The 23190-nt window shown below is 44.9% G+C and overlaps 1 protein-coding gene across 5 annotated transcripts in view; it reads right to left on the reverse strand.

Moving 5' to 3' along the window:
- The window catches only part of LOC119965404 (prolyl 4-hydroxylase subunit alpha-2-like), a 153664-nt gene that overhangs the window by 39321 nt on the left and 91153 nt on the right, over window positions 1–23190 (reverse strand). For 3 of the 5 annotated variants that reach the window (XM_038796153.1, XM_038796148.1, XM_038796150.1), the window contains exons 7-9: window positions 15488–15684; window positions 13975–14151; window positions 8283–8353 (exon numbers count right to left, since the gene is read on the reverse strand). In XM_038796153.1, coding sequence (XP_038652081.1) covers window positions 8283–8353; window positions 13975–14151; window positions 15488–15684 — 445 coding nt within the window. Of the gene's footprint in view, window positions 1–8282; window positions 8354–8540; window positions 8612–13974; window positions 14152–15487; window positions 15685–23190 lie in introns of all 5 variants that reach the window. The other 2 variants (XM_038796149.1, XM_038796151.1) reach the window with 1 other exon arrangement.

The raw sequence follows: 23190 nt of genomic DNA on the forward strand, positions 1-23190 counted from the left end.
AGGACCGGGGTGCGTTCCAGCCTTGGAGCTTGCATATTCTCCTTGTGCCTGCGTGGGTTTCCTCTGGATGCTCCGGTTTCCTCCCACAATCCAAAGCTGCGCTGGTTAGATGAATTGGCCATGCTAAATTATCCCTTAGTGTCCAGGGATGGGCAGGTTAAGTGGATTGACCATGATCAATGTGCAAGGTTACTGGGATGGGATGGGGGAAGTGGGCCCGGGTAGAGCATTCTTTCGGAGGGTTAGTGTAGACTCAATGGGCCGAACAGCCTCCTTCTGTAATGTAGGGATTCTATGGACTTGCACAAGTTGGAAAAAATAGCCAATTTTCTTTACCCTAACCTAAGGTGCCATGACCAATAGTACCGCCCCTAACTCAGCAAGGTCCAAATATCATGCAGTCTTATGGATTAGTTACTTGATGGCTGAAGCACCGTGAGCCACATTCTGGCATTTGCATCACCAAAACACAAGCTTGGTGTCAAACACATGGCCAATAGGGCGGCACGGTGGCACAGTGGTTAGCATTGCTGCCTACGGCGCTGAGGACCCGGGTTCGAATCCCGGCCCTGGGTCACTGTCTGTGAGGAGTTTGTACATTCTCCCCGTGTCTGCGTGGGTTTCACCCCCACAACCCAAAGATGTGCAGGTTAGGTGGATTGGCCACATTAAATTGCCCCTTAATTGGAAAAAATGAATTGGATTTTCTAAATTTAGAAAAAAATAAAAAATAAAAACACATGCCCAATTCCCCATTTCCTTTGGCTTCCCATTTACTCTTTTTAACCCTGGTGGCCTCCTGCACTTTAAGCAGTGGCCGTCTTCTAACCCAGCTTTCTAAAGTTAAAAAACATTGGCTATAATTTCTAAAAGGATGGTGCCCGTTTAATGCAGAAAAAAATCTGAATAACTTTCAAAAGTTTTTTGTGAATTTGAGGAGGAGAGAAACAGGGTGTAATTAATACCATACTTTCCTTTTATCCACCCAAATCCACGTAAGAGAGACAATAATGGTTTCCATAAAAATGTTTTCAGTCCAGTTCCTGGTGGCTACAAGTCTACAATGCAGCCTGGGACCCTTCACTCACTGGGAAATAACTTGCGTGGACATCCAGGCTGACAGAATTTCCTCCTGCACAAGACCTGTCCTTAGTGAACAGGATATGTACGCCAATGGAGACAATTCTCTGGATTTATTCTTCTTATATAAACAGTCACCTGCAGGTTGAGCATGTTGGAAAAATGGCTCAAGATAGAAGTTGTGGAAAAAGAGAACTCCACTCACCAGCAGCTACATCCATTAACTAATCAAATATTTAACAGCAGAAAGGCATCACATATCCGTGCCAGAGAAAATGCAGACATCTGAACAGCTTTATGTTGCCATCTGCTGTTGATCTTGATAATGGTCAGCTTGTACTTGGCAACCACGTCTCTCTGTGGAAATTATAAAGGTCACTTCTCAAGGATTTTCTCAAGGCATCACAGACCTATTCGAAATTCGGTGAGCTACACAATTTTGAATTATGCTGGTTAAATATTTCATTTATCGTAAGACTATTAGTGGATTTCCTCCGGCTGCTCCAGTTTCCTCCCACATGTCCAGAAAGACATGTTGTTAGGTAATTTGGACATTCTGCATTCTGCGTCTATGTACCGAAAGAGGCGCCGGAATGTGGTGACTAGGGGCTTTTCACAGTAACTTCATTGCAGTGTTAATGTAAGCCTACTTGTGACAATAAAGACTATTGTAAAGACTACTTTTACAAAGGAACAGGAGTAGACCATTTGGCCCCTCAAGCCTGCTCTGCCATTCATTAGGATCATGGCTGATCCAACATTTCTCATGTCCACCTTCCTGCCCTTTCCCCGTAATCCCCAATTCCTTTACTGATCAAGTGTCTGTCTCAGTCGTAAATATGCACAAGGACTCTGCTCCCATGGCTCTGTGGCAAGGAGCTCTTACGACTTACAGCCCTCTGAGAGAAGAAATTATTTCTTATCTGTCTTAAATGGGCTCCTTGTTATTCCGAGATTATGCCCTCTGGTCCTAGACTCTCCCATGTGACCCACTACCTTCCCCAGCACAAACCCACAATGGGAGTGTTCCGACACCTCCCCCAACACCCACCCAGGACATTCCCAGTGCAATCCTACATGCACAAAAACAGCAGCATGACACCCTGGCAGTACACACATTAGCTGGCAGCACCACCCAGATGGTCCCACTAGTGCCAGGGCACCACCCTGCCCAAAGGCCATGAAGCTGGGGGCCTCCCATCTTCTGCGAGATCCCTAAGAATGCCGTTCCGTTTGATCCCCATTTTGGAGACCAGGATCAAATGGCACTTTCGCGAGGTCTCCAAGGTGAAGAGAATTGATCCCAAAGCCTCAGTTACCTCGGGAATCTTCACATTAAATTGAGATTAGCTGTCTTGCCATAATATGCAGATTTGCACAAAAGTGATCATGGAGGCTAATGGAATGTTGGCCCTTATTTCGCACAGTGGGCTAAACAGCTGGCTTGTAATGCAGAACAATGCCAGCAGCACGGGTTCAATTCCTGTATCAGCCTCCCCGGACAGGCGCCGGAATGTGGCGACTAGGGGCTTTTCACAGTAACTTCATTTGTAGTCTACTTGTGACAATAAGCAAATTTAATTTCATTTTTCATTTCATATTTCAAGGGTGCTGGACTATAAGAGAAGGGACACCTTGGTGCAACAAGATACTGGTGAGACGGCATCTGGACTAATGTGATTTACATCACAACGCCTCGTGGGATTTTCTTCAGCACTGGAGAGCTGAACTCAGAAATCGGGCCACCATTTTGAAAGGGTGCCCCTATCGCTAAGTGAGCTTATGGGTCCCCACTCTTGGGCAATGTCGCTTCCCACATACATGGGCACCACCCCACACCCTCCAAGTGGGGACACTCTGCTATGGGGTCCCTGGGGTCCCCTCTTCAGACCCTACCACACCCATTACATGGCCCTGTCCCTCTCCAGGAACCCCACCCATCACTCCCCCAACTTCCAAAGGCCCCTACTTACCTGCCATGCACCCCCCCCCCCCCTCCCACCATGAAAACCCCCCTTCTACCCTCCTTTCATGGACATGGATCCTGCAGACTCTGACCATTGGCAGTGTCACCCTGACACACGGGCACCCTTGCAATGACACTCTGGCACCCGGGCAGTGCTACTGCCAGGTTGGCAGTGCCACCCAGGCACCTTGGCTCTGTTAGGGTGGCAGTGCCAAGCTGCCATCTGGGCAATGCCACGGTGCCTGCATTCCAGGGGGAGGGCCAGGGATCAACCCTGCACTATCCCTGATCACCAGGGGTCTTTGATGGCCTGGACAACCCACCAGGTGCTGTCCCGCCCAGTCCACGTTTGTGTGGATGAGTACTGAACGGCGTCCGGCTGCAGCCTCACTGGGGAGGTTCACGTCTTTTTCGGCATGCTTCAGATTCCGACGCTTCGTGGGACTTGGGATCCCACAAGGCGTGAAGGTTGCCGGTGAGCCGGCGAGAGGCCTCCCCCAGGATCGATCGGCCGCTTTCTGCTCTCGCTTGGGCACAACACAGCCCCAAAACCATGCCCAATATATTTTCTTAAATAAGGGAACCAAAACAGCTCATGTTACTCCAGATACCGCCTCACCAGTACCTTGCACAGTTGCAGCAAGACTTCCCTACTCTTAATGTCCAACACCCTTGAAATAAGGGCCAACATTCCATTACCATCCTGATTACCTGCTACATCTATGTGCAAGCTTTCTCTGTTTCATGCACAAGTACCCCCACAAACTACCCCCAATTCCCTTTCTGTTGCAGCTTTCTGCTGTTTTCTCCATTTAACGAATACTCTTCTTCTGTTTTCCCTTCCAAAACAAACAACTTCACATTTTCCCACATTACACTCTATTTGCCAACATTTTGCCCTCTTACTTAACCTATCAATATCTCCTTGCAAACTGTTGGTATCCCTCTCGCCTTTCCACCTATGGGAAAAAAAAAGTAGCATCATACAGCACAGAGAAGGAAATCATTCGCCCATCCTACATATTCTGCCTCTTTGAAAGAACTGTTTAATTAGTCACAAAACTCTTTTCCCATATCCCTGCAAAATTTCCCTTTCAATTATTTTTCTTAAACTTACCACTGAATCTGCTTCTTCGAAAATTTTGGGCATGGTATTCCAGACTAGATCAACTCACTGTACAAAAAATTACTTTTGTCAATTATTCTATTCTACATCCTCTTGTCTGCACTACACATTGGTGTAAATATGTAAGCTTTAAAATGGTAATTTAATTTTTAAAATATTATTTGACAGGATCGCCGGCTAGGTCAGTATTTATTGCCCATCCCCAATTTCCCCCGAGAAAATGATGATAAACTGCCGTCTTGAATTGCTGCAGTCAATGTGGTGTAGGTACACCCAGAGTGCTGTTCCAGGAATTCGACCCAGCGATACTGAAGGTATTTTTCCAAGTCAGGACAGTGAGTGGCTTAGGAAGTAACTTGCAGGTGGTGATGTTCCCATGTATCTGCTGTCTTTGTCCTTCTAGGTGGTGGGGTTTGTGGGTACGGAGGTACTGTTGACGAAGCCTGGGTGAGTTGCTGCAGTGCTTCAATGGGGGAGAGAGTAATGTTGAAGTTGGGTGGATGGGGTGCAAATCAAACGGGTTGCTTTGTCCTTGGTGGTGTCGAGCTTCTTAAAGTATTGATGGAGCTGCACTCATGCAGGCAAGTGGAGAGTATTCCATTACACTCCTGACTGGTGCCTTGCAAGATGGTGGACAGGGTTTGGGGGGTCAGGAGGTGAGTTACTCTCTACAGAATTCCCAGAAGCTGATCTGAGCCTGTATTCACAAGATTTGTTTGGCTGGTTTGATTATTAATTATTTGATTAAAATCTGCCACCTTAATTTTCACATGTTTATAACAATTGCCTCACCCCCAATATCTTAAAACTGTGGAACATCATTAGCTCCTCATCTGTCCTACCTTTCAAAGTCCCTTGGCTTCATCTATTACTCCTCACCTTACCAAATTTTCTGCACCTGCTTTTCTCAACCTATATATTCCATGCCTTAATATTTCTCAACAAAATCTTCCCATTTTCCCTTTCATCACTGTTGCTGTTCTTCTGACTTTGGTTGGGGGATCACCAAATCTGGGCTGCAGGCGCCTTTTTAATTGCCCCAGCATCGTGACTGGAACAATCATAGAATCCCGACTGTGCAGAAGAAGGTGATTTGGCCCATCGAGTCTGCAAAGGCTCTCTGAAAGAACAATCTACCTAGGCCCATGCCCCATCCCCATAATCCCTTGTAATGTGTGGACACTAAGTGGCAATTTAGAATGGCCAATCCATCTCACCTGCACATCTTTGCACAATGGGAGGAAACTGGAGCACCCGGAGGAAACCCACCCTAACACGGGGAGAATGTGCAAACTCCACACAGTTACCCAAGGTTAGAATTGATCTCTGGCGCTGTGAGGCAACAGTGTTAACCACAGTGCCACAGTGCCACCTATCACTCAATGAGAGCTCTGCCAGGGAGCACAGGGACTGGCAAAACTCATGCAATGACAACTGATAACTAATAGGTTTGTGTACTGAGCCAAACTTAAAGCATGGTAGAAATGGTTTGCAATGTTAAAGTACAAGAGGCGGTATTCTACAACCCCCCTCCCCTGCTGGGTGGGAGATTCGCCGGGGCGCCGCACAAACCGCGCCACGCCATCCCGACTCCCCGCACGCAATTCTCCCACCCACCTGAAACCAGCGTCACGCGAATCGGGCGGGCCGCTCGGAGAATCGGCGCAAAAGGCGAGCGACGATTCTCTGGCTCGGATGGGCCGACTGGACGCTCTGACATGGCAGGGTCCCGTCGGCGCCATCCACCCCTGGTCGCTGCCGGCAGGAACTCTGCGGAAACGCTCGGGGGGGGCGACCTCTGGGGGGGGGCCTCCTTCACCGGGGGGGCCTCCGAAGGGGTCTGGCCCTCGATCGGGGCCCACCAATTGGCGGGCCGGCCTCTCCCCGCCCCTGGGCCTATATTCCGCCGCGGCCAGCCCCTGAACACCCACGCCATATTGCAACGGGGCCGGCGCACATAAGAAGTTCCCCCCGCACGTGCAGGATGGCGCGGCCCAACTGCGCATGCGCAGGATTGAGCTGCCCCAACTGCGCATGCGTGGGTTGGTGTGGCGCCAATTTGGCGCCGTGTAAGGACGCTGGAGTGGCGTGAACCGCTCCAGCGCCATGCTGGTCCCCTGTGGGGGCCAGAATAGATCATGTCTGGGCCTTGATCACGCTATCGTGAAACGTGACGGCGTTCACGACGTCGCGGCCACTTGGTCCGCGGAACGGAGAATCGCCCTCAAAATCTTCTTGAATCAAACCAGCAAGGACAAATAAATTAAAAATTTCTGATTATGTAAATACATAAAGAAATCATGTTCACATTACCGTCAATTATAGTCCTGGGTGAGTTAGTGGGGTAGTGGCGATATCACTGGACGAGCGATTCAGAGGCTAATCAGTGGACATGGATTCAAATCCCAACGTGCAGCTGGAGGAATTTAAATTAATTAAAAACATCTGGAATTGAAAGCTGGCCTCAGTAATGGTGACCATAAAATTATTAATGATAGTTGTAAAAACTCAATCTAGATCACTCATGCCCTTCAGGGAAGGAAATCTGCCAATCTTACCTGGTCTGGCCGATTGGCTCTCAAATGCACTCAAGGGCAATTAGGGATGGGGAACAAACACTGGCCTTGTGAGCGACACCCACATCCCATGAAAGAATAAAAAAGACAGATTGTAAATATTTTGTTAAACAGAGAGCGTCGAGAGGCAGAATTCAATGTCACAAACCTGTTGACATAGTGGGCGGAATTCTCCGCAAGGCCTGACGCCGTCGTGAAACCTGGAAAGGTTCACGATGGCGTCGGAAGCCTCTCCCGGCCCCCTATTCTCCCCTGCCCAGGGGGATAGGCGGGCCGTACCGGGAAACTCGGCGGCCGGGCCTTGTCCCTGGCTTCAAGGCCCGGCTCGCCAAGAATGACGCGGCGGCGGCGCCTAATGACGTCAGCCGTGCATGCGCGGTTGCCGTCTTTCCCCTCAGCTGCCCCGCAAGATGTGGCGGCTTGATCTTGCGTGGCGGCGGAGCGGAAAGAGTGCGTCCCTTTGAGACGCCGGCCCGACGATCAGTGGGCTCCGATCGCGGGCCAGTCCCCTCCCGAGCACGGTCGTGGTGCTTGATCCCCGATCCGCCCCCCCTCGGCCCCACACTTACCTGCCGTGCCATGTTCACGACGGCAGCGACCAGGTGTGGTTGCCACCATCGTGGACAGGTCGGGAACGGCAGGCCGCTCGGCCCACGCGGGTTGGAGAATCGCGGGCCGCCATGAGAAACGGTGGCCCGCGTTTCTCCGAGCGGCGTGTCGGACCGGACACGCCACTTTGAGGGGGGTGGTGGAATAGCGGGAGGTGCGGGAGCGGACTTCCCGCTATTCCCCCGCCCATCGTGGTGGCGGCCTGTGCCTATAAATTAAGGTGGAACAAAATTTACATCTTTGTTCAAGAAAGAGAAATGTTACAGGGTGTGGGATTCAAACAGAAGATTCACTTGTAGATAAAAACACTGGTGAAGATTTATTGAACTGAATGACAGCGCAGAAATAGACCATTTGATGTTGTGTAGCTTCAAGAATATTAAAAGATACACTGATGGGTGGCATGGTGGCGCAGTGGTTAGCACTAATGCCTCACGGTGCCAGGGACCCGGGTTTGATCCCGACCACGGTTCACTGTCTGTGTGGAGTTTGCACATTCACCCCGTGTCTGCGTGGGTCTCACCCCCACAACACAAAGATGTGGAGGGTAGGTGGATTGGCCACGCTAAATTGCCCCTTAATTGGAAAAAAAGAATTAGGTATTTTGAATTTATATTAAAAAAAGATACACTGATGTGGGATCCATGCACCAGACTTTACAAGAATACAGTCACTGAGAGTGTGAAGCCAAATATGTAACCATTCGAAAGAAAAGAACATTGGTCTGAATGCTACTGAAACAGTGGCAGGCTGAAAGAGATTTGTAAGAAGTTTTTGCACTAATATTAAAGATCTCCATCTTGACATCCTCACATGCAGGTTGAATGCTACGAGCCATTTCTCCTTATGCTCTCCTGAGATGCCTTTAAGAACAAAATATCCTGTGGCACCATAGAGAACTCATGGCTTTCTGTGCAAACCTTACCTTTTTGACACTCTGTAATTGGCTACAGTTAGAACACCCGTTTTAGGGTCACGCACTGTTGCTCGAGCCAGCTGTGTTTAAAAAGAAGAACGTAATAAATCACAGGACAAGCACAAACAAAGCCAACACGCAAAGCCTCCAGGTTTTATTTTTGATTGGCCATCTGCTTTGACAGAAGGCAAATTAACAAGCGTTACAAAGCCAAACAAAGCCAATCAAAGACCCTGTTTGCTTTGGTTGCTATGGCAAACATCTTACCTCTTACTGATTCTATAGTTCGCTGTCTCTAGGATCCCAGTGACTGAGTTCCTAACTGTGGCTCTGGCCAACTGTGAGATTGAAAGATCAGAAGAGAAGTTGGCTCTTTGTACAGGATATCATGGACTGACAAGTGAACACTTTTGGACTATTTTCAGGCGAATCCCCAGCTTAACCATCATTTGGTCAGTGTATCCCATAATTTCCTTCAATTACATTAACTGTCAACAAAAGAAATGGCTTCATCCCAAGATACACCAAAGAGCAGTACCGACAGAGCCATTCATATCCGATTAGTCGATAGTGGGTTTTGGCACTGGACCTTTCTACAATTGTCGCTCATGGTATTCATTACCAGGAAGGTACAGAACATAAAGATCCAAGTCATTCTGACCACTTGGCTCCATTGCCAAAAGCAGCGGCTGTATGGATGGTATCTGCCAAACTTTGGGAGGAACAGATGAGAGTGATGATTTAGCCTTCCTCATAGATTTTTTTTTGGGGGGGGGGGGCACTTTTCAGGCACATTACTGCACAGTCAATCAGCACAACTGGCTCATTGAGCTCCGTGTCTATCGAGAGACATTTATTTCAGGAATAGATCCGCTTTTAAACTCATCTGTCCTCCACAGATATTGTCTGACCTGAGTGTTTAGCAGTATTTTGTGTTCTTGTTTCAGATTTCCAGTATTTGCAGTTTATGTTTTGCTTTTTGGGTTACTAATTCCTTCATTAGTTTTCACATATCACATTGGGATCTCTTTCGGGGCAGGTGGGACCTGTAGAAGAAGGATGGGTCCCACCTAACCTGGAGGGACAAAGGTTTGCTAGGGTCACTCGGAAGGGTTTAAACCAGTCTGATGGGGGTGGGGGGGGGGGGGGGGGGGGGATTTAGATTAGAGACAGCTGTTTGAGGATAAATCAACATCTTACATGTGGGAGTCTTTCAAAAGTTAGTTGATTAGAATTCAGGACTGGCGTGTTCCTGTGAGGATGAAGGATATGTATGGCAAATTTAGGGAACCTTGGATACCTGGGAATATTGTGAGCCTAGTCAAAAATAAATATAAACATTTGTAAGGTCTAGAAGGCTGGGAACAGATGAAGCCCTTGAACAATATAAAGAACGTAGGAAGGAGTCAGGAAGGCTGAAAGTCCTTGGCAAACAGGATTAAGGAGAATCTCAAAGCATTTTATATATACATAAAGAGCAAGAGGGTAGCCAGGGAAAATGTTGCCTCACTCAAGGACAAAAGAGGGTATTTATGCGTGGAGTCAGAGGAAATGGGCAAGGTACTAAATGAGTACTTTGCATCAATATTTACCAAAGTGAAGGACTTCATAGAATTTACAGTGCAGAAGGAGGCCATTTGGCCCATTGATTCTGCACCGGCCCTTGACAAGAGCACCCTACTTAAGCCCACGCCTCCACCCTGCCCCTGTAACCCATTAACCCCAACTAACCTTTTCGACACTAAGGGACAATTTAGCATGGACAACCACCAAAGCTGCACATCCTTGGAGTGAGGGAGGAAACCGGAGCACCCAAAGGAAACCCACGCAGAAACGGGGAGAAAGTGCAAACTCCACACAGACAGTCACCTGAGGCTGGAATTGAACCTGGGTCCCTGGAGCTGTGAGGCAGAAGTGCTAAACACAATGCCACCGTGCTGACTTGCTGGATGATGAGTCTAGGGAAAGGTGTGTAGATAGTCTGGGTCATGTCGATGTCAAAAAGGAGGCGGTGTTGGGCATCTTATAAAGTATTAAGATAGAAAGTCCCTAAGGCCTAATGGGATCTACCCCAGAATACTGAGGGAGACAAGGGAGGAAATCTTTGTATTCTGACTGGCTACAGGTAAGGTCCCAGAGGACTGGAAATTCGCTAATGTTGTTCCCTTCTTTAAGGAGGGTAGCAGGGATAATCAAGGAAATGATAGGCTTCTGAGCCTCACGTCAGTGGTAGAGAAATTATTGGAGAAGATTCTGAGGGGCAGGATTTACTCACATTTGGAAACAATTGGACTTATTAGCCACACGCAGCATAATTTTGTGAAGGGTAGATCATGTCTCACTAACTTGATCGGGTTTTTTGAGGAAATGACCAAGATAATTGATGAAGGAAGGGCAGTGGATGTTGCCTACATGGAGTTCAGTAAAACCTTTGATAAGGTCTCTCATGGCAGACGGGTACAAAAGGTGAAGTCACACGGGATCAAGGGTGAGCTGGCAAAATGGATACAGAACTGGCTCAGTCATGGAAGTGGTTGAAGGGTGTTTTTCTGAATGAAAGGCTGCGACTAATGGTGTTTTGCAGGGATCAGTGCTGGGACCTTTGTTGTTTGAAGTATAAATAAATGATTTGGAGGAAAATGTAGTTGGGAGACCACGCAGCCCATCAAACCTCATTCCCCTAAGACATAATAGTCACCTCATAGCAGTGGTAAAAGTGGAATAGAAATTGACATGCAAATGGTTCTAATTTTCCCAAATGCCAATGATCTCAGAACAGTTGAAAAACAGAAGTAGATGGGGCTTCTCTTCATTTGCATAACAGAAAGCTTTAACATCCCTCATCTTCCCCAGGACACTGTAAACAGGAGATTAATTGAAATGCCCCCAAAATAACCCAAAGTCCTCAATTCTTGGAAAGTATCTCAAACTAAATCATTAGCTTTATCTCAAAAATGTGCTGTCATTTTCCAGGTACTCTTGTCAGCATCCCCATTGTCATACCAGGTAAACAGCTGGCACTTGTGATTACAATGATGGAATGATGAAAATCTGCAACGTACAAGAAACCCGAATTGGCGGCTTTACATCTTCAGTATCTGGTGGTGAGCCAGACTAACATGTGGTTTATAGTTCTCTGTGGTTAGACTGTTATAGTCACTGTATGAGTTGAGTCACAAGTTCTGTGGTTAAAACAAATTACTAGATGAGGTGTCAAAGTTTTGCAGAAAAGAAAGGTAGCGGGACTATGCTGAACAGTACAGTACAGGAACAGGCCCTTCGGCCCTCCAAGCCTGCACCGATCACGTGTCCTATCTTGACCAACCGCCTATATCTTTCTATTCATGTCTGTTCATGTGTCTATCCAGATAAGTCTTAAATGTCGCTAACATATCTGCCTCAACCACCTCACTTGGCAGTGCGTTCCAGGCCGCCACCATCTTCTGTGTAAAAACGTTCCCGTGCATTGATACTGAACCTATCCCCCTTCACCTTGAACTTGTGGCCCCTTGTAATTGTCATTTCTGCCCTGGGAAAAAACCTACAACGGTTCACCCTATCTATACCCCTCATAATTTTATAAACTTCTATCAGGTCGCCCCTCAGCCTCCGTCTTTCTAGGGAGAACAATCCCAGTTTATTCAATCGCTTTTCATAGCTAATACCCTCCATACCTGGCAACTTGCTGGTAAATCTTTTCTGTACCCTCTCCAAAGCCTCCACGTCCTTCTGGTAGTTCTGTGACCAGAATTGGACACGGTATTCCAAATGTGGCCGAACCAACGTTCTATATAATTGTAACATAATTTTTGTGGTTTTATACTCGATACCCCGTTCAATGAAAGTAAGCATGCCATATGCTTTCTTTTCCACCATTTCCACCTGTGCTGCCACTTTTAAGGAACTGTGGACCTGCACGCCCAGATCTATGTGTCTCTATGCTCCTGATGGTTCTGCCATTTATTTTATAGCTGCCGCTCAATTGGATCTACCAAAATGCATCACTTTGCATTTGTCCCGGTTAAATTCCATCAGCCATTTCTCTGCCAATTTTGCAGCCTATCTATATCCTGCTGTACTTTCTGACAATCCTCACCACTATCCACAACTCCTGCAATCCCAGTACCATCCGCAAACTTGCTAATCAGACCCACTACGTTTGCTTCCAAGTCATTTATCTATATTACAAAGAGCAGAGGTCCCAGTACCAAGCCCCCGCGGAACACCACTAGTTATAGACCTCCCTTCGGAAAAACACCCTTCCACTGCTACCCTCTGTCCTCTATGGCCAACCCAATTCTGAATCCATCCAGCTAGTTCACCCCTGACCCCATGTGATTCAATCTTTTGCACCAACCTGCTGAGTTATGTGACCAAGGACAGTTAGGCTAAAGAATTGGAGAAGGTGGGCATAAAAGTATTTAAAAAGTATTAAAATGAACAGATACTGCAGATCTCTCTTGGCACTGCTGACGGTGATTTGGAGAAATGAGCGCTTCAGAAGAACACATGTATTATGAATGTTGTGTGATTTGAGAAAAGTTACAATAAGTGTGAAACATGAAAGGAAGTGAATATTAAAGGTATTACCTGGTGACTTTTCACACGGCAGTCAAGGTCAAATGTTGCCTTTGAATGAAGTGGAGTTAGGACATGGGAGATGCTTTGACTATAGAACTGCAAGTTGTTATCAGGTATACTGATACAATCCAAAATTTATTTGTGGTCAGATATTCTATCCTCCAATTTTACTTTGTAATGGTGAGACGATTTAGGAAGTGGACAAATGGAGATGCCTTGAAAACAGGATTTTCTCTAGAGTAGCTGAATTCCCACCACAGCCTCCTACCCCATTGCTTCCTGCATCTTAGATTTTTTTACTGAGATTGCCATGGACGAGATTGCATCAGGGACTACCGTTCTAACAAAATCTGCCTCAAAATAGCAGTAAACGTGATAATGCTTCCTCAGTAATGCTTGTGGATAGGCAAGTGCCACATACCTTAAAGGATATATATAAACTGAACACAGTGATTTTAAGACCTTCCTTCCATTTCAGCCAAGTATTGACAAAGGGACAATCAATTTGGTTGAGCCAACAATGACTAACTCCAACATGCAGAATGAATGACAGAATCACACAATGATCTAACAGATGCTTGGCGCTGGAGGAAAGCCAGGGAATTTACTGAAGTGGCCGTTTTTTATTTGATGTACATGAATTCTTTTTATGCAAACCCGCATTCTTTCACTGAGTTGAACTGGGATATGTTACATTGGCCTTTGACGCAGTCAGATTTGTACATGAGAAATTCTCCGATGAGCTGGCTCCATGTGTTTCACAGCACTCAAATATTAATGTGACTCACTCGTTGTAATATTTTCCACAGTTGATCATCCATGCACAATTAAGAATGCATAAGTGATGAAAGTAGCATGCACAGAAAAATCCATGTGGGCCCGAAAGCCGCAGTAAAATATGCAGACCAGAACTATGGGATACCACAGCCAATCAACACGCTAAAGGTCTTCATGGGCTCAGGCAGAAACACTCCTGTCTCTTCAGCCCATTTTATTATTGGATTAACAATTCAGAAACAAAGGTCAAGACTCAATTAGCTGCCACAGTACAAGTCAAAGAAGATAGACAAAGCAGTGTTGTAATGCACTTGAAATGAAATCAGATGAGTTCTTCACTCACCACTGGCTTGGCTAGCTCTTTAATTTTTCCAATTTCTGCATCAGACAGCATCTCATAGTAACGGACAATGTGTGGACTGTCCCACTCGTCCTCTTCTTTCAATGGGGCGATAATTAAGCGGGGATGTTTGTTATTATTATGATATCGGCAGAAGAGTTTTCTTTGTCTTTGAGTAGTCTGCAGGAAAAGTGAAAAGTCAATGAATGAAGTCCCTGTGTGGCTCTGACATGCTTTCCCTTCTCAAATTATATGTTTTATGCATTATGTGGAGCTAGCCTGGCTATTCTGCATTCATCTCTGTCAATGTAGATAGTCTGTCAAAGGAAACACAATCTAGTCCTTGTATACTTGTCCTTGTAACTTCATTTGAACTACTAGTCCTTGTAACTTCATTTAAAGCCTACTTGTGACAATAAGCAATTTTCACCTCATTTCATTTCATATATCTCCATCAGAGCATATCTATGTCCAAAGTGAACAGCTCTAGCTTTTTAATGCCATGGCCCTCTCCAAACCCTTCCCATAGCCTCCACATCACCACCACCAAGGGACCAAAACTGGGCACAGTATTCCTAAATATGGTCTATCTAAGGTCTTGTGCAGGGACCAAATAATACACATTGCATCACACTGAATAGCTATTTTTGATAAAACCTAATAGCCTATTCTCAGCTTGAGTCATGAGCCTTTAGAGAATTAAGAGCAATAATACCGCAATCATTTCCATTTCAACTGATTCCATTTCCATTCCATGCACAATGTAAGCATGCTTGGTCTTGGTCATTCCCAAATATGTAACACGGCATTTATCAAGGATAAGCATCATTTTGCAGAGCTTGACCTGTCCTCCAGAACATCTAACTCTATTCTCTCCACAGTCCTGGGAGTTGCACATTTATTTGTAGCGTTCATGAACAACATTACTCCAAATATATCTAGGTCATTTGTCAAGCTAGTACAAATTGAAGATGTTAGCACCAATCCTGGTGGAACATCATTGGTACCTCGCTTCCAAACAGATCCACAGACATCAACTCTTAATCCATTGCAGCAACTTCCCACCAAACCTAAAAGATTCCACTGTGCAGAGAAGTCGCTTTTGAAGGCACCTTATCAAAGTGTTTTCTGAAATTTGAAGTAGATTGAGTCATTGGGATATGCTCATCCTCCAACCTAGCAACTACATCAAGACATTCTCACAAATTATTAAGACTTGGCCTGGTTCAGAGATTTTATCTAGATGATGATAAAGTGTGTCTTCCTTCTCACTGGCATCAGACCCTATCATTACCTTGATCTGACTTTTTACCATTTGTCAGAATCAGAAGTGAATGAGCAAAGAAATTAGGCCAGTCTGCAGAGAGCTCCTATGGAAAAGGGACTGAGAAAACACATATCCCATCTCTTTCATAACCTGAGTCAAGTCAACCACTAGTGAATTTTTCAACACCATTTTAAGCATTTCCACTCTGTGCAGTCTTAATCTTTTGACTTCTTCCTTTTGTGCTTTTACCATTTTAATTCCTTCTCCTCTACACAGAGCTTCGTATGAATCCCGTTCAGTTAGATAGTTTTCTGGCTGCATGTAGACCTTCTTCTTTGACTGAGATTGATAGAATTCTTCATCCCTTGTTTGATCACTTTTCACCTCTTCTTCCAGCGATTTCTTAAAGTAATGGAGGTTAGTCTTTGCTCTTACATGTGTTGGATCTAAACATGGAGGAAATTACCAGTTAAAAGTTCTGAAATAAAAAGAGAAAAAAAACTTTAACTCCCTATCTACACCTGCCACTATATATTTTAATTAAGCAACCCATTACAGTTCAAATGGCACTTATAAATAAAGTTAACAATCAGGGATACTTGCGTCTCTGTGCAGACCTTTGGAGAGAGACCCTTTCAGGAACAACCTGAAAATTCTTCTGCCTTGTCACACCAAAATCCTATGGCAAACTGCAAAACCACAGGTACACCTGGCTCCTCCCATTAATTATCTCATCTTTATCTCAAGCGTACGGCATTATCCATGCTCCTCCCAGTAAGACGCCCCATGATCTTCTTAGCTAGGACTAAACACAACCCCTCAGGGAACCTCGTAATTATAAAAAATATTCCATTAGCCATCTAAATGCAAATAAGTAAATGGTTAAAATCATGATTTTCTCAACTTTACAGCCCCTTAATGACAGCTTTAGCAGATATCCTGCTTATATATATTTGAACCCAGGATTTTTAACAGCATTATACAACACAATGTAAAATGTAATGCGTAACAATCTCTGACATTCATCAAACGATGTAGATGCCAGGCCAAGTGACGTGTCATGGCTGAAGCATCTGGGAGCTCCTGGATGCCACTGCAATCCAAGCAACCACTTCTGCAATATATGTCATTCACAACTCCTCAGATACATTTTATTAAAAAAAGAACTGTCATGAAATATGAAATATGCAGCAAATACAACTGGTTAACTATTACTAATTCCTAGTTCCCTACTTTAACTTGGCCCCCACCCTCTGCATACACACATGCAAGACAGACAAACATAGAAGGGAAGAAAGGGATGAGAAATCATAAGTAAAAGGAAAGAAGAGTCTTTGTTTCAGATGCTGGTTTTTAGCACCTTACTCCTGTTCAAACTTCACTTTTAGCCGAGACTTTACTATAGATTCATTCAGGCCTTTTTAGTCCATATGAGTAAGCAGCAAGATCTAGACAACATCCAGGCTTGGGCTGATAAGCGGAAAATAATTAAGCTGCACATAAACAACAATCAATAACCATCTCCAACAAGAGAGAGTCTAACCAACCTCCTGACACTCCACTATGGGTGTTAATGTTCTTCACGACTGCAGTGGAGCTGTTAGGACAATTCCTGCTCCTGTTGAAATGAAAATCGCTTAATGTTACAAGTAGGCTTCAAATGAAGTTACTGTGAAAAGCCCCTAGTCGCTACATTCCGGCGCCTGTTCAGGGAGGCTGCTACGGGAATTGAAACGTGCTGCTGGCCTGCCTTGGTCTGCTTTCAAAGCCAGCGATTTAGTCCTGTGCTAAACCAGCCTCTGCTTTTGGCAGTCATGTTTAGGGAAGTATTTTTTAGAAAAACTACTCTTTGGATGACTTACACTTCTTTGGTTAAGATTGCATGGAGGCTTTGCATTCCTGACCAGCACATGTCCAGTCCCAGTTGCATTCAGGGCAACCCAATTTCAGCAAGGCGTCCTAAAATGGTCATTAGGTCCCTTGTCTGCATATGTAAAGGCTTCAGCTATGCTGACTAGGTGCCTGTACTTCAGCCTCTACCAACCTGGTGGGCTTCTGCTTTGCAAAGAGTGTCCAGGCACACTGTTATAGTGGATATTGAGGCTTCCTCCTACTTTTGGTTTGTAAAATAACATGTCAAAAATTAATTTCTAGCCCATCGTGTTTAAAATAATGAAGGCAATGTCAGAAGTGTGGCCTTTACAGAGGAAATGGGAGTTTTGGCAGGCATAATATTCCCAGAATTCTCAGCATGAGTCTATCATAACAACCCAGGTGGCCGAAATAAGTGGCACAGAACATTTTCTGAACAGCTGAATAAGAAAATAGCAAAACACTTACAGCAATCATTAAAAGGAGAAGAAGAAGAAAGGCAGCAGTATGATGAAAGGAACATTTCACCGTTATTGCTTAAACCCCTTAAAAACATTGGATATTTTCCCCCTTCACAGGTGCAGGTCGACAATTAAAAAAGACTCTCTCCAAAGCATTGTGAATTTTACAGGATCATTTCTTAGCTGAGACTTGGGAGAAAGAAGAATTCTGGACTATTTCCAAATTGGACATGCTCGCTTCACAGATGTTCGCCATCAAAATATTATACAAATATAAGTTCAGCAACATGTTACATTAATTAAGGGATCGTGGACAGATGTACAGCCACTATGATTTAATAATGAGGCATCAAAAGGTTTAGATTAGAGTTTTCTCACATGCCTGTATCACAAGATTTCAACAGGGTTATGAAACCCTGGGCTACTGCTTGGTTAATTCCAGCCCCACTTGACCCGGAGTCCCAACACAATTAAATTAACCAATAAGTCTTTAAAAAATGTCTTTGGCCCTTAGCTGCCCAATAATTACAGTCATCGGGTTTGTAAATGTAAACACAATTACATTTTATTAATAACAAGAACTGTAATGAAATATGAAATATGCTGCAAATACAACTGGTTAACTATTATCTATTTCCTAATTCCCTGCATTAACTTGGCCTCCACCCTCTGCATACACACATGTAAGACAGACAAACACAGAGGGGAAAAAAGGGATAAGAAATCATAAGTAACAGGAAAAAAAGAGTCTTTGTTTCAGATGCTGGATTTTAGCACCTTACTCCTCTTAAAACTTCACTTTCAGTCGAGGCTTTACTGTAGATTTATTCAGACCTCTTTAGTTTCATAAATATAGCACTCACAATCTTTCTGGAGAAAGAGAGAGAAGGTTCTTGTCCTTTTTTGTAGCCTTGTTCTGTAGATTTATTAATTCAGTTTCTCTACAGTTCCAGAAATACAGCACTCACAGCCTTTTTGGCGGAAACACAGAGGGGAGAGAGAGAGGCCTTGTTCCTGTGCTTCCAGGGGTCAAACTGAGCTCCTGGGGATTCTGGAAATCATTCCACTGGGACAGGATCCAATCACCACCTGCTACCGAGCAGAGTACAGCCTTTTGAGCCAACTCATTGACCACCAGCCAATCAATCAAACCAAGTCCCACCCCATCTCTCTCTCTGGTGCCAAAAAGTCTGACGCTCCTATTGAAACAAATAGAGACTAGCAGAGTGTGTTCTCTCCCATAACTTCTGAATTCCTCATTCTCTCTACTGCTTTAGTTAAAGATACATGTCCATTTATCACCCATGGATCAAAAATAATAACAGCAAAATAAAAGAAAGGGGAAATAAGGGAACACACCGTTACTATAGTGTACCAAAGCTATAGCTAAATTCCACAAACAACATAAAAGAAGGCAAGAGATTTATTAAACTGTGATATTATTGTTTTCAAAAAAATGACGTGAATAAACAAGTCCTTTGGTTTATTTTACTTCCTCCTTTTGGAATATTAACCATCCTTTAGTTGGTCTGAACTCAAAGCACAATTTCTGGCAACAATTCAATCCCTGTTTCAAGACATTCCTCAGTTTGCCTTAAAAGTGCTCTTTACAAATCAAAATCTATTCTCTCAGAGTTATGGTCCAATTGTCTTGGCACATCTGGTCATGTTACTTCATGTTTACATAGTTAATGATGGTGCGCAGCTGCTTTGCATCTGCATTAGGAGTTTCATTTGCTTATAACTAAGAACATTAGAAACTCTGCAGGCAGAAAAAAATTGTTAACCTATTTTGACCTTGGTGTGCTTGGTGACTGGTCCCGCGTCTTCAATGTAAAACCTGGAGACTAGTCAATATTTGGGATATTTTACCCAGCCCTCCTTAAGTGAAAACATGAGCAGTATTAGCCTTTCAGCAACTCGAGCATGCTCCACCATTCAACTAGATCATAATTGATCTGTACCTCAACTCTATTTATCTGCCGTAGCTCCATATCCCTTAATAGTCTTGACCTGACAAACTTCTGTCCATTTGACACTTGAAAGCTTTAATTTGTGGTGGATTCAAGATTGAGTCTGCAAGCCTTGGAGGTTCAATCAAAACATAGAGCCTTATTTAGAAGATGATAACAAAACTGGCTATGATGTTACTTCCTGTTTTCCCGCGCAAACGGCCAATGATTCATGTCATCCAACATCATTGTCCAAACCGATACTTAGAAGTATTTGGGTTAAATCATGCCCTAAGTGTTGATGCTGGGACTAAATTGTATGTGGTTAGTCTTCCCGTTGGGGATGCTATTCGTGGAGCAATTCAGGACATGCTAATGGGCCAGCATTTTGCCCATGTAAATCTAGAGCAATCCCATTCCTGCCTCCATCTGATTCACTGGGGCTGGAATTGGTGCTGGAAATCAAGTTGGAGCTGCTTACAAGCAATCCACTCCCCACATACTCTCATTCCAGCCAAGAAAACACCACTCATCCCTGGAGCATCTCGACAAGGAGGACTCCTACGTCAGACTCCTATTCATTGACTACAGCTCTGTCTTCAACACCATAATGCCAGCCAAGCTCATATCAATACTCCAAAACCAGCTTCTTCCCCGCTGATATCAGGCTCCTGAAAGGCCCTCTTATGGACTGAACTGATTTGTACACACATCTTTTCTACTGAGCAGCATGACACTCCATATGCTTCACCTGATGTCTATGTCTATGTATTTACTCTGTGTAATTATCGTCAGAACTATGTTTCTCATGAATAGAACGATCTGCCTGGACTGTACGCAGAACAATACCTTTCACTGTACCTTGGTAAAGGTACATGTGACTAAATCTAAATCTAATCTTTTGTGAACCAGGCCTGGGAGGAGGTGGCGGTGGTGGCCAAGGCAGTGAGTACTGCCAGCCTCACCAGGTAGACCCACATGTAGCGCAGGAAGAAGATGAATGACCTCTTTAGGGCAGCTTGGTGACTCACCACTTCTGTTCCACTGGCGTCACTTATGTCCATCACTCCTCGCATCACACCCCCAATCACCTGTATGGAAAACTCAAGCCTTCTGGTGGAATATGCCTCTCACTCAGGTTTGTTCCTGAAGACTTGCCTCCAAGCACCTTGTCCATTACCTCTGACAGTACTGCAACCATTCAGTGTGCTTCTTCACCTCACCACACAAACTGCTGACCGATGAACTGTTTGGCAAGGGTAGTTGGGAGAGTCCATTTGCATTCCCATGAAGGATTGTCAGATGATACTTGATCGTGTATGAGTGCTGACAAGAGCAATGCCCAAATCTGCATTCTGCTCGCTGCCAGTGATGGAATCTTGCTATGAAGCCCAGAAACCGTTGTTAGTGATCGCTCGTTCATCAATAACATGAATTTCCTCCCATACAGAAATTGGGAGAAAGGTTTTATTACAAAAATGACTTCTCGGGCTTCTTTCTCTACCTGTGTAAAATTGCTTTTGGCTTTATCAAGGTCCTCGAAGTGATGGCTACGGGCTTCTCTTCACCTGTGGGCATTATGTGGGGAACTACTGCACCAACCCCGTCAAGTGATGCATCACATGCCAGTTGCAAGTGTAAATTTGGATCAAAATGGGTCAGGATTTCTGACTTGAGTAGCGACTTTTTGGCTTGCACGAATTGTCTTCACATTAATCCACCATTTCCACTTTTTATTTTGGCACAGTAAATTGTGTAAGGGTTGTAGAATAGTCACCAGATTAGGGACAAACCTTCTGCAGTAATTTAGGAAACCTAAGAAAAATCGAAGTTGGTTGAAATTGTAAGGTGTGTGTGCCTCGGTAATGGTTTTTACTTTGTAATCTGACGAATGTAGGAAGTTTTTATTCAGATTGCATTATATATATATATATATCTGTTGTAATAATGTTATTAAAGCCCTGGGTTAAGATATCTGTTGCACTAATATTTTTTTAACAATCGTGATTTAAGGCAGAGGCAGACACTGTGAGCTGAATTCTCCGCCGTCGGGATTCTCAGTTTTTCCGGCAGCCAGGGAGTTTCCTGAGGGCGTGGGGCTGCCCCACAGTGGGAAACCCCATTGACCAGCTTGTGAAACGGAGAATCCCGGCGGCGTGCCGCACCAGAAATCTGGAGCTGCAGGACTGAGAAACCCACCCTGTGTCTGCAAAAGGTGAAATTAAGATGTCATAAAAGAGAGATCGTCATTCAAAATTCCTACCATGTAATTGTTTACGTATGTAAAGCCTAATGGAACTTTGTTATGATTGCTGGAAATTCTCATAAGAGTAGATAATTTGAGACATTGGATGCGATTCAGTGGACCGAAGTTAAAGGGCGTGATTCAGGTGCCTCGTCGCACCTGACTTGGTGTCAGGAAAAGGCTGTTAAATCTCCAAGAGGTCTCTCAAAGGATTTGCGACACTCAAAATACTTCTTGCAAAACTTCACGATCTGGATCTTCCCATCACTGAGCATTATCCAGATCTGCATATTTAATGAGCCATTATGCTCATTTACATTTGCGTTTGCAGGATGCTCGTGGTACCCGAGACCTAATGGTTGCACCTGAGAGATCTTGCAGGGTGCTGTGTGTACTGTGGATCATGGCAAATTGGGGGGGGGGGGGGGTGTCTCTCAATCTAGTAGAGACCGCTGGGTGATCGGGGACAGGGCAGGGTGGCACCTTGGCAACCCTTTGGCACCCAGACACGCTTCTCATGGATAGCCTGCCACCTTGGCAGTGCCATCCAGTACCCTGTCAATGTCCTCCTGGCAATTCCAGGCTGGCAGAGGCACTACCAGGTTGACGGGGCACTGCCAGGCAAACTGCCTTGGTAACTTTGAAGATGGTGAGGTTTGCTGTGCCTGGCAGGAGTCATAAAGGTGAACTTTGTGCTCAATATCTTTATCAATGCCAGGCCACCATATGTAGCTCCTGACCAACATTTTCACCTTTCTTGACCAGGGTGTGCACTGTGCAACTCCTGCAGCAGTGGCTCTCTCACTGGGGGTGGTAACAACACCGGGACACCCAGAATAAAACTCTGTCCTCACAAATGAATTCATTTTTTCTGGTGTTTTTTTTCTATTCATTCATGGGATGTGGGCGTCACTGGCTGGGCCAGCATTTATTGCCCATCCCTGAGGGTATTTAGGAGTCAACCACATTGCTGTGCATCTGGAGTCACATGTAGGCCAGACCAGGTAAGGACAACAGATTTCCTTCCCTAAAGGACACCAGTGAACCAGATGGGTGTTTATAACAATCAACAATAGTTTTTCAGTCACCTTTAGACTTTTAATTTCACATTTTCATTGAATCTGAATTTCACCCTCTGCCATGGCAGGATTCAAACCCAGGTCCCCAGAGCATGATTCTGGGTTTCTGGATTAGTAGTCCAGCGACAATACCACTGAGCCACTGTGGTAGGGCCAGAGCTGACCTGACTTGTTGTGATGCAGGACCATACACTTCATCTTCAAGAGGACTGGATCATGTTGAGTCCAGTTTCTGACGTGGATTGCTGAGACCGGCAAATGTCCAGAAAATTTATCGCAAGGACTATTGCTTTTGCTACTGGTGGCAGTGTCAAATTTTGGGGAAGTGGATGCCAGCTCAGGG

This window comes from Scyliorhinus canicula, chromosome 4 (genome assembly GCF_902713615.1).
Source record: "Scyliorhinus canicula chromosome 4, sScyCan1.1, whole genome shotgun sequence".
NCBI lineage: Eukaryota > Metazoa > Chordata > Chondrichthyes > Carcharhiniformes > Scyliorhinidae > Scyliorhinus > Scyliorhinus canicula.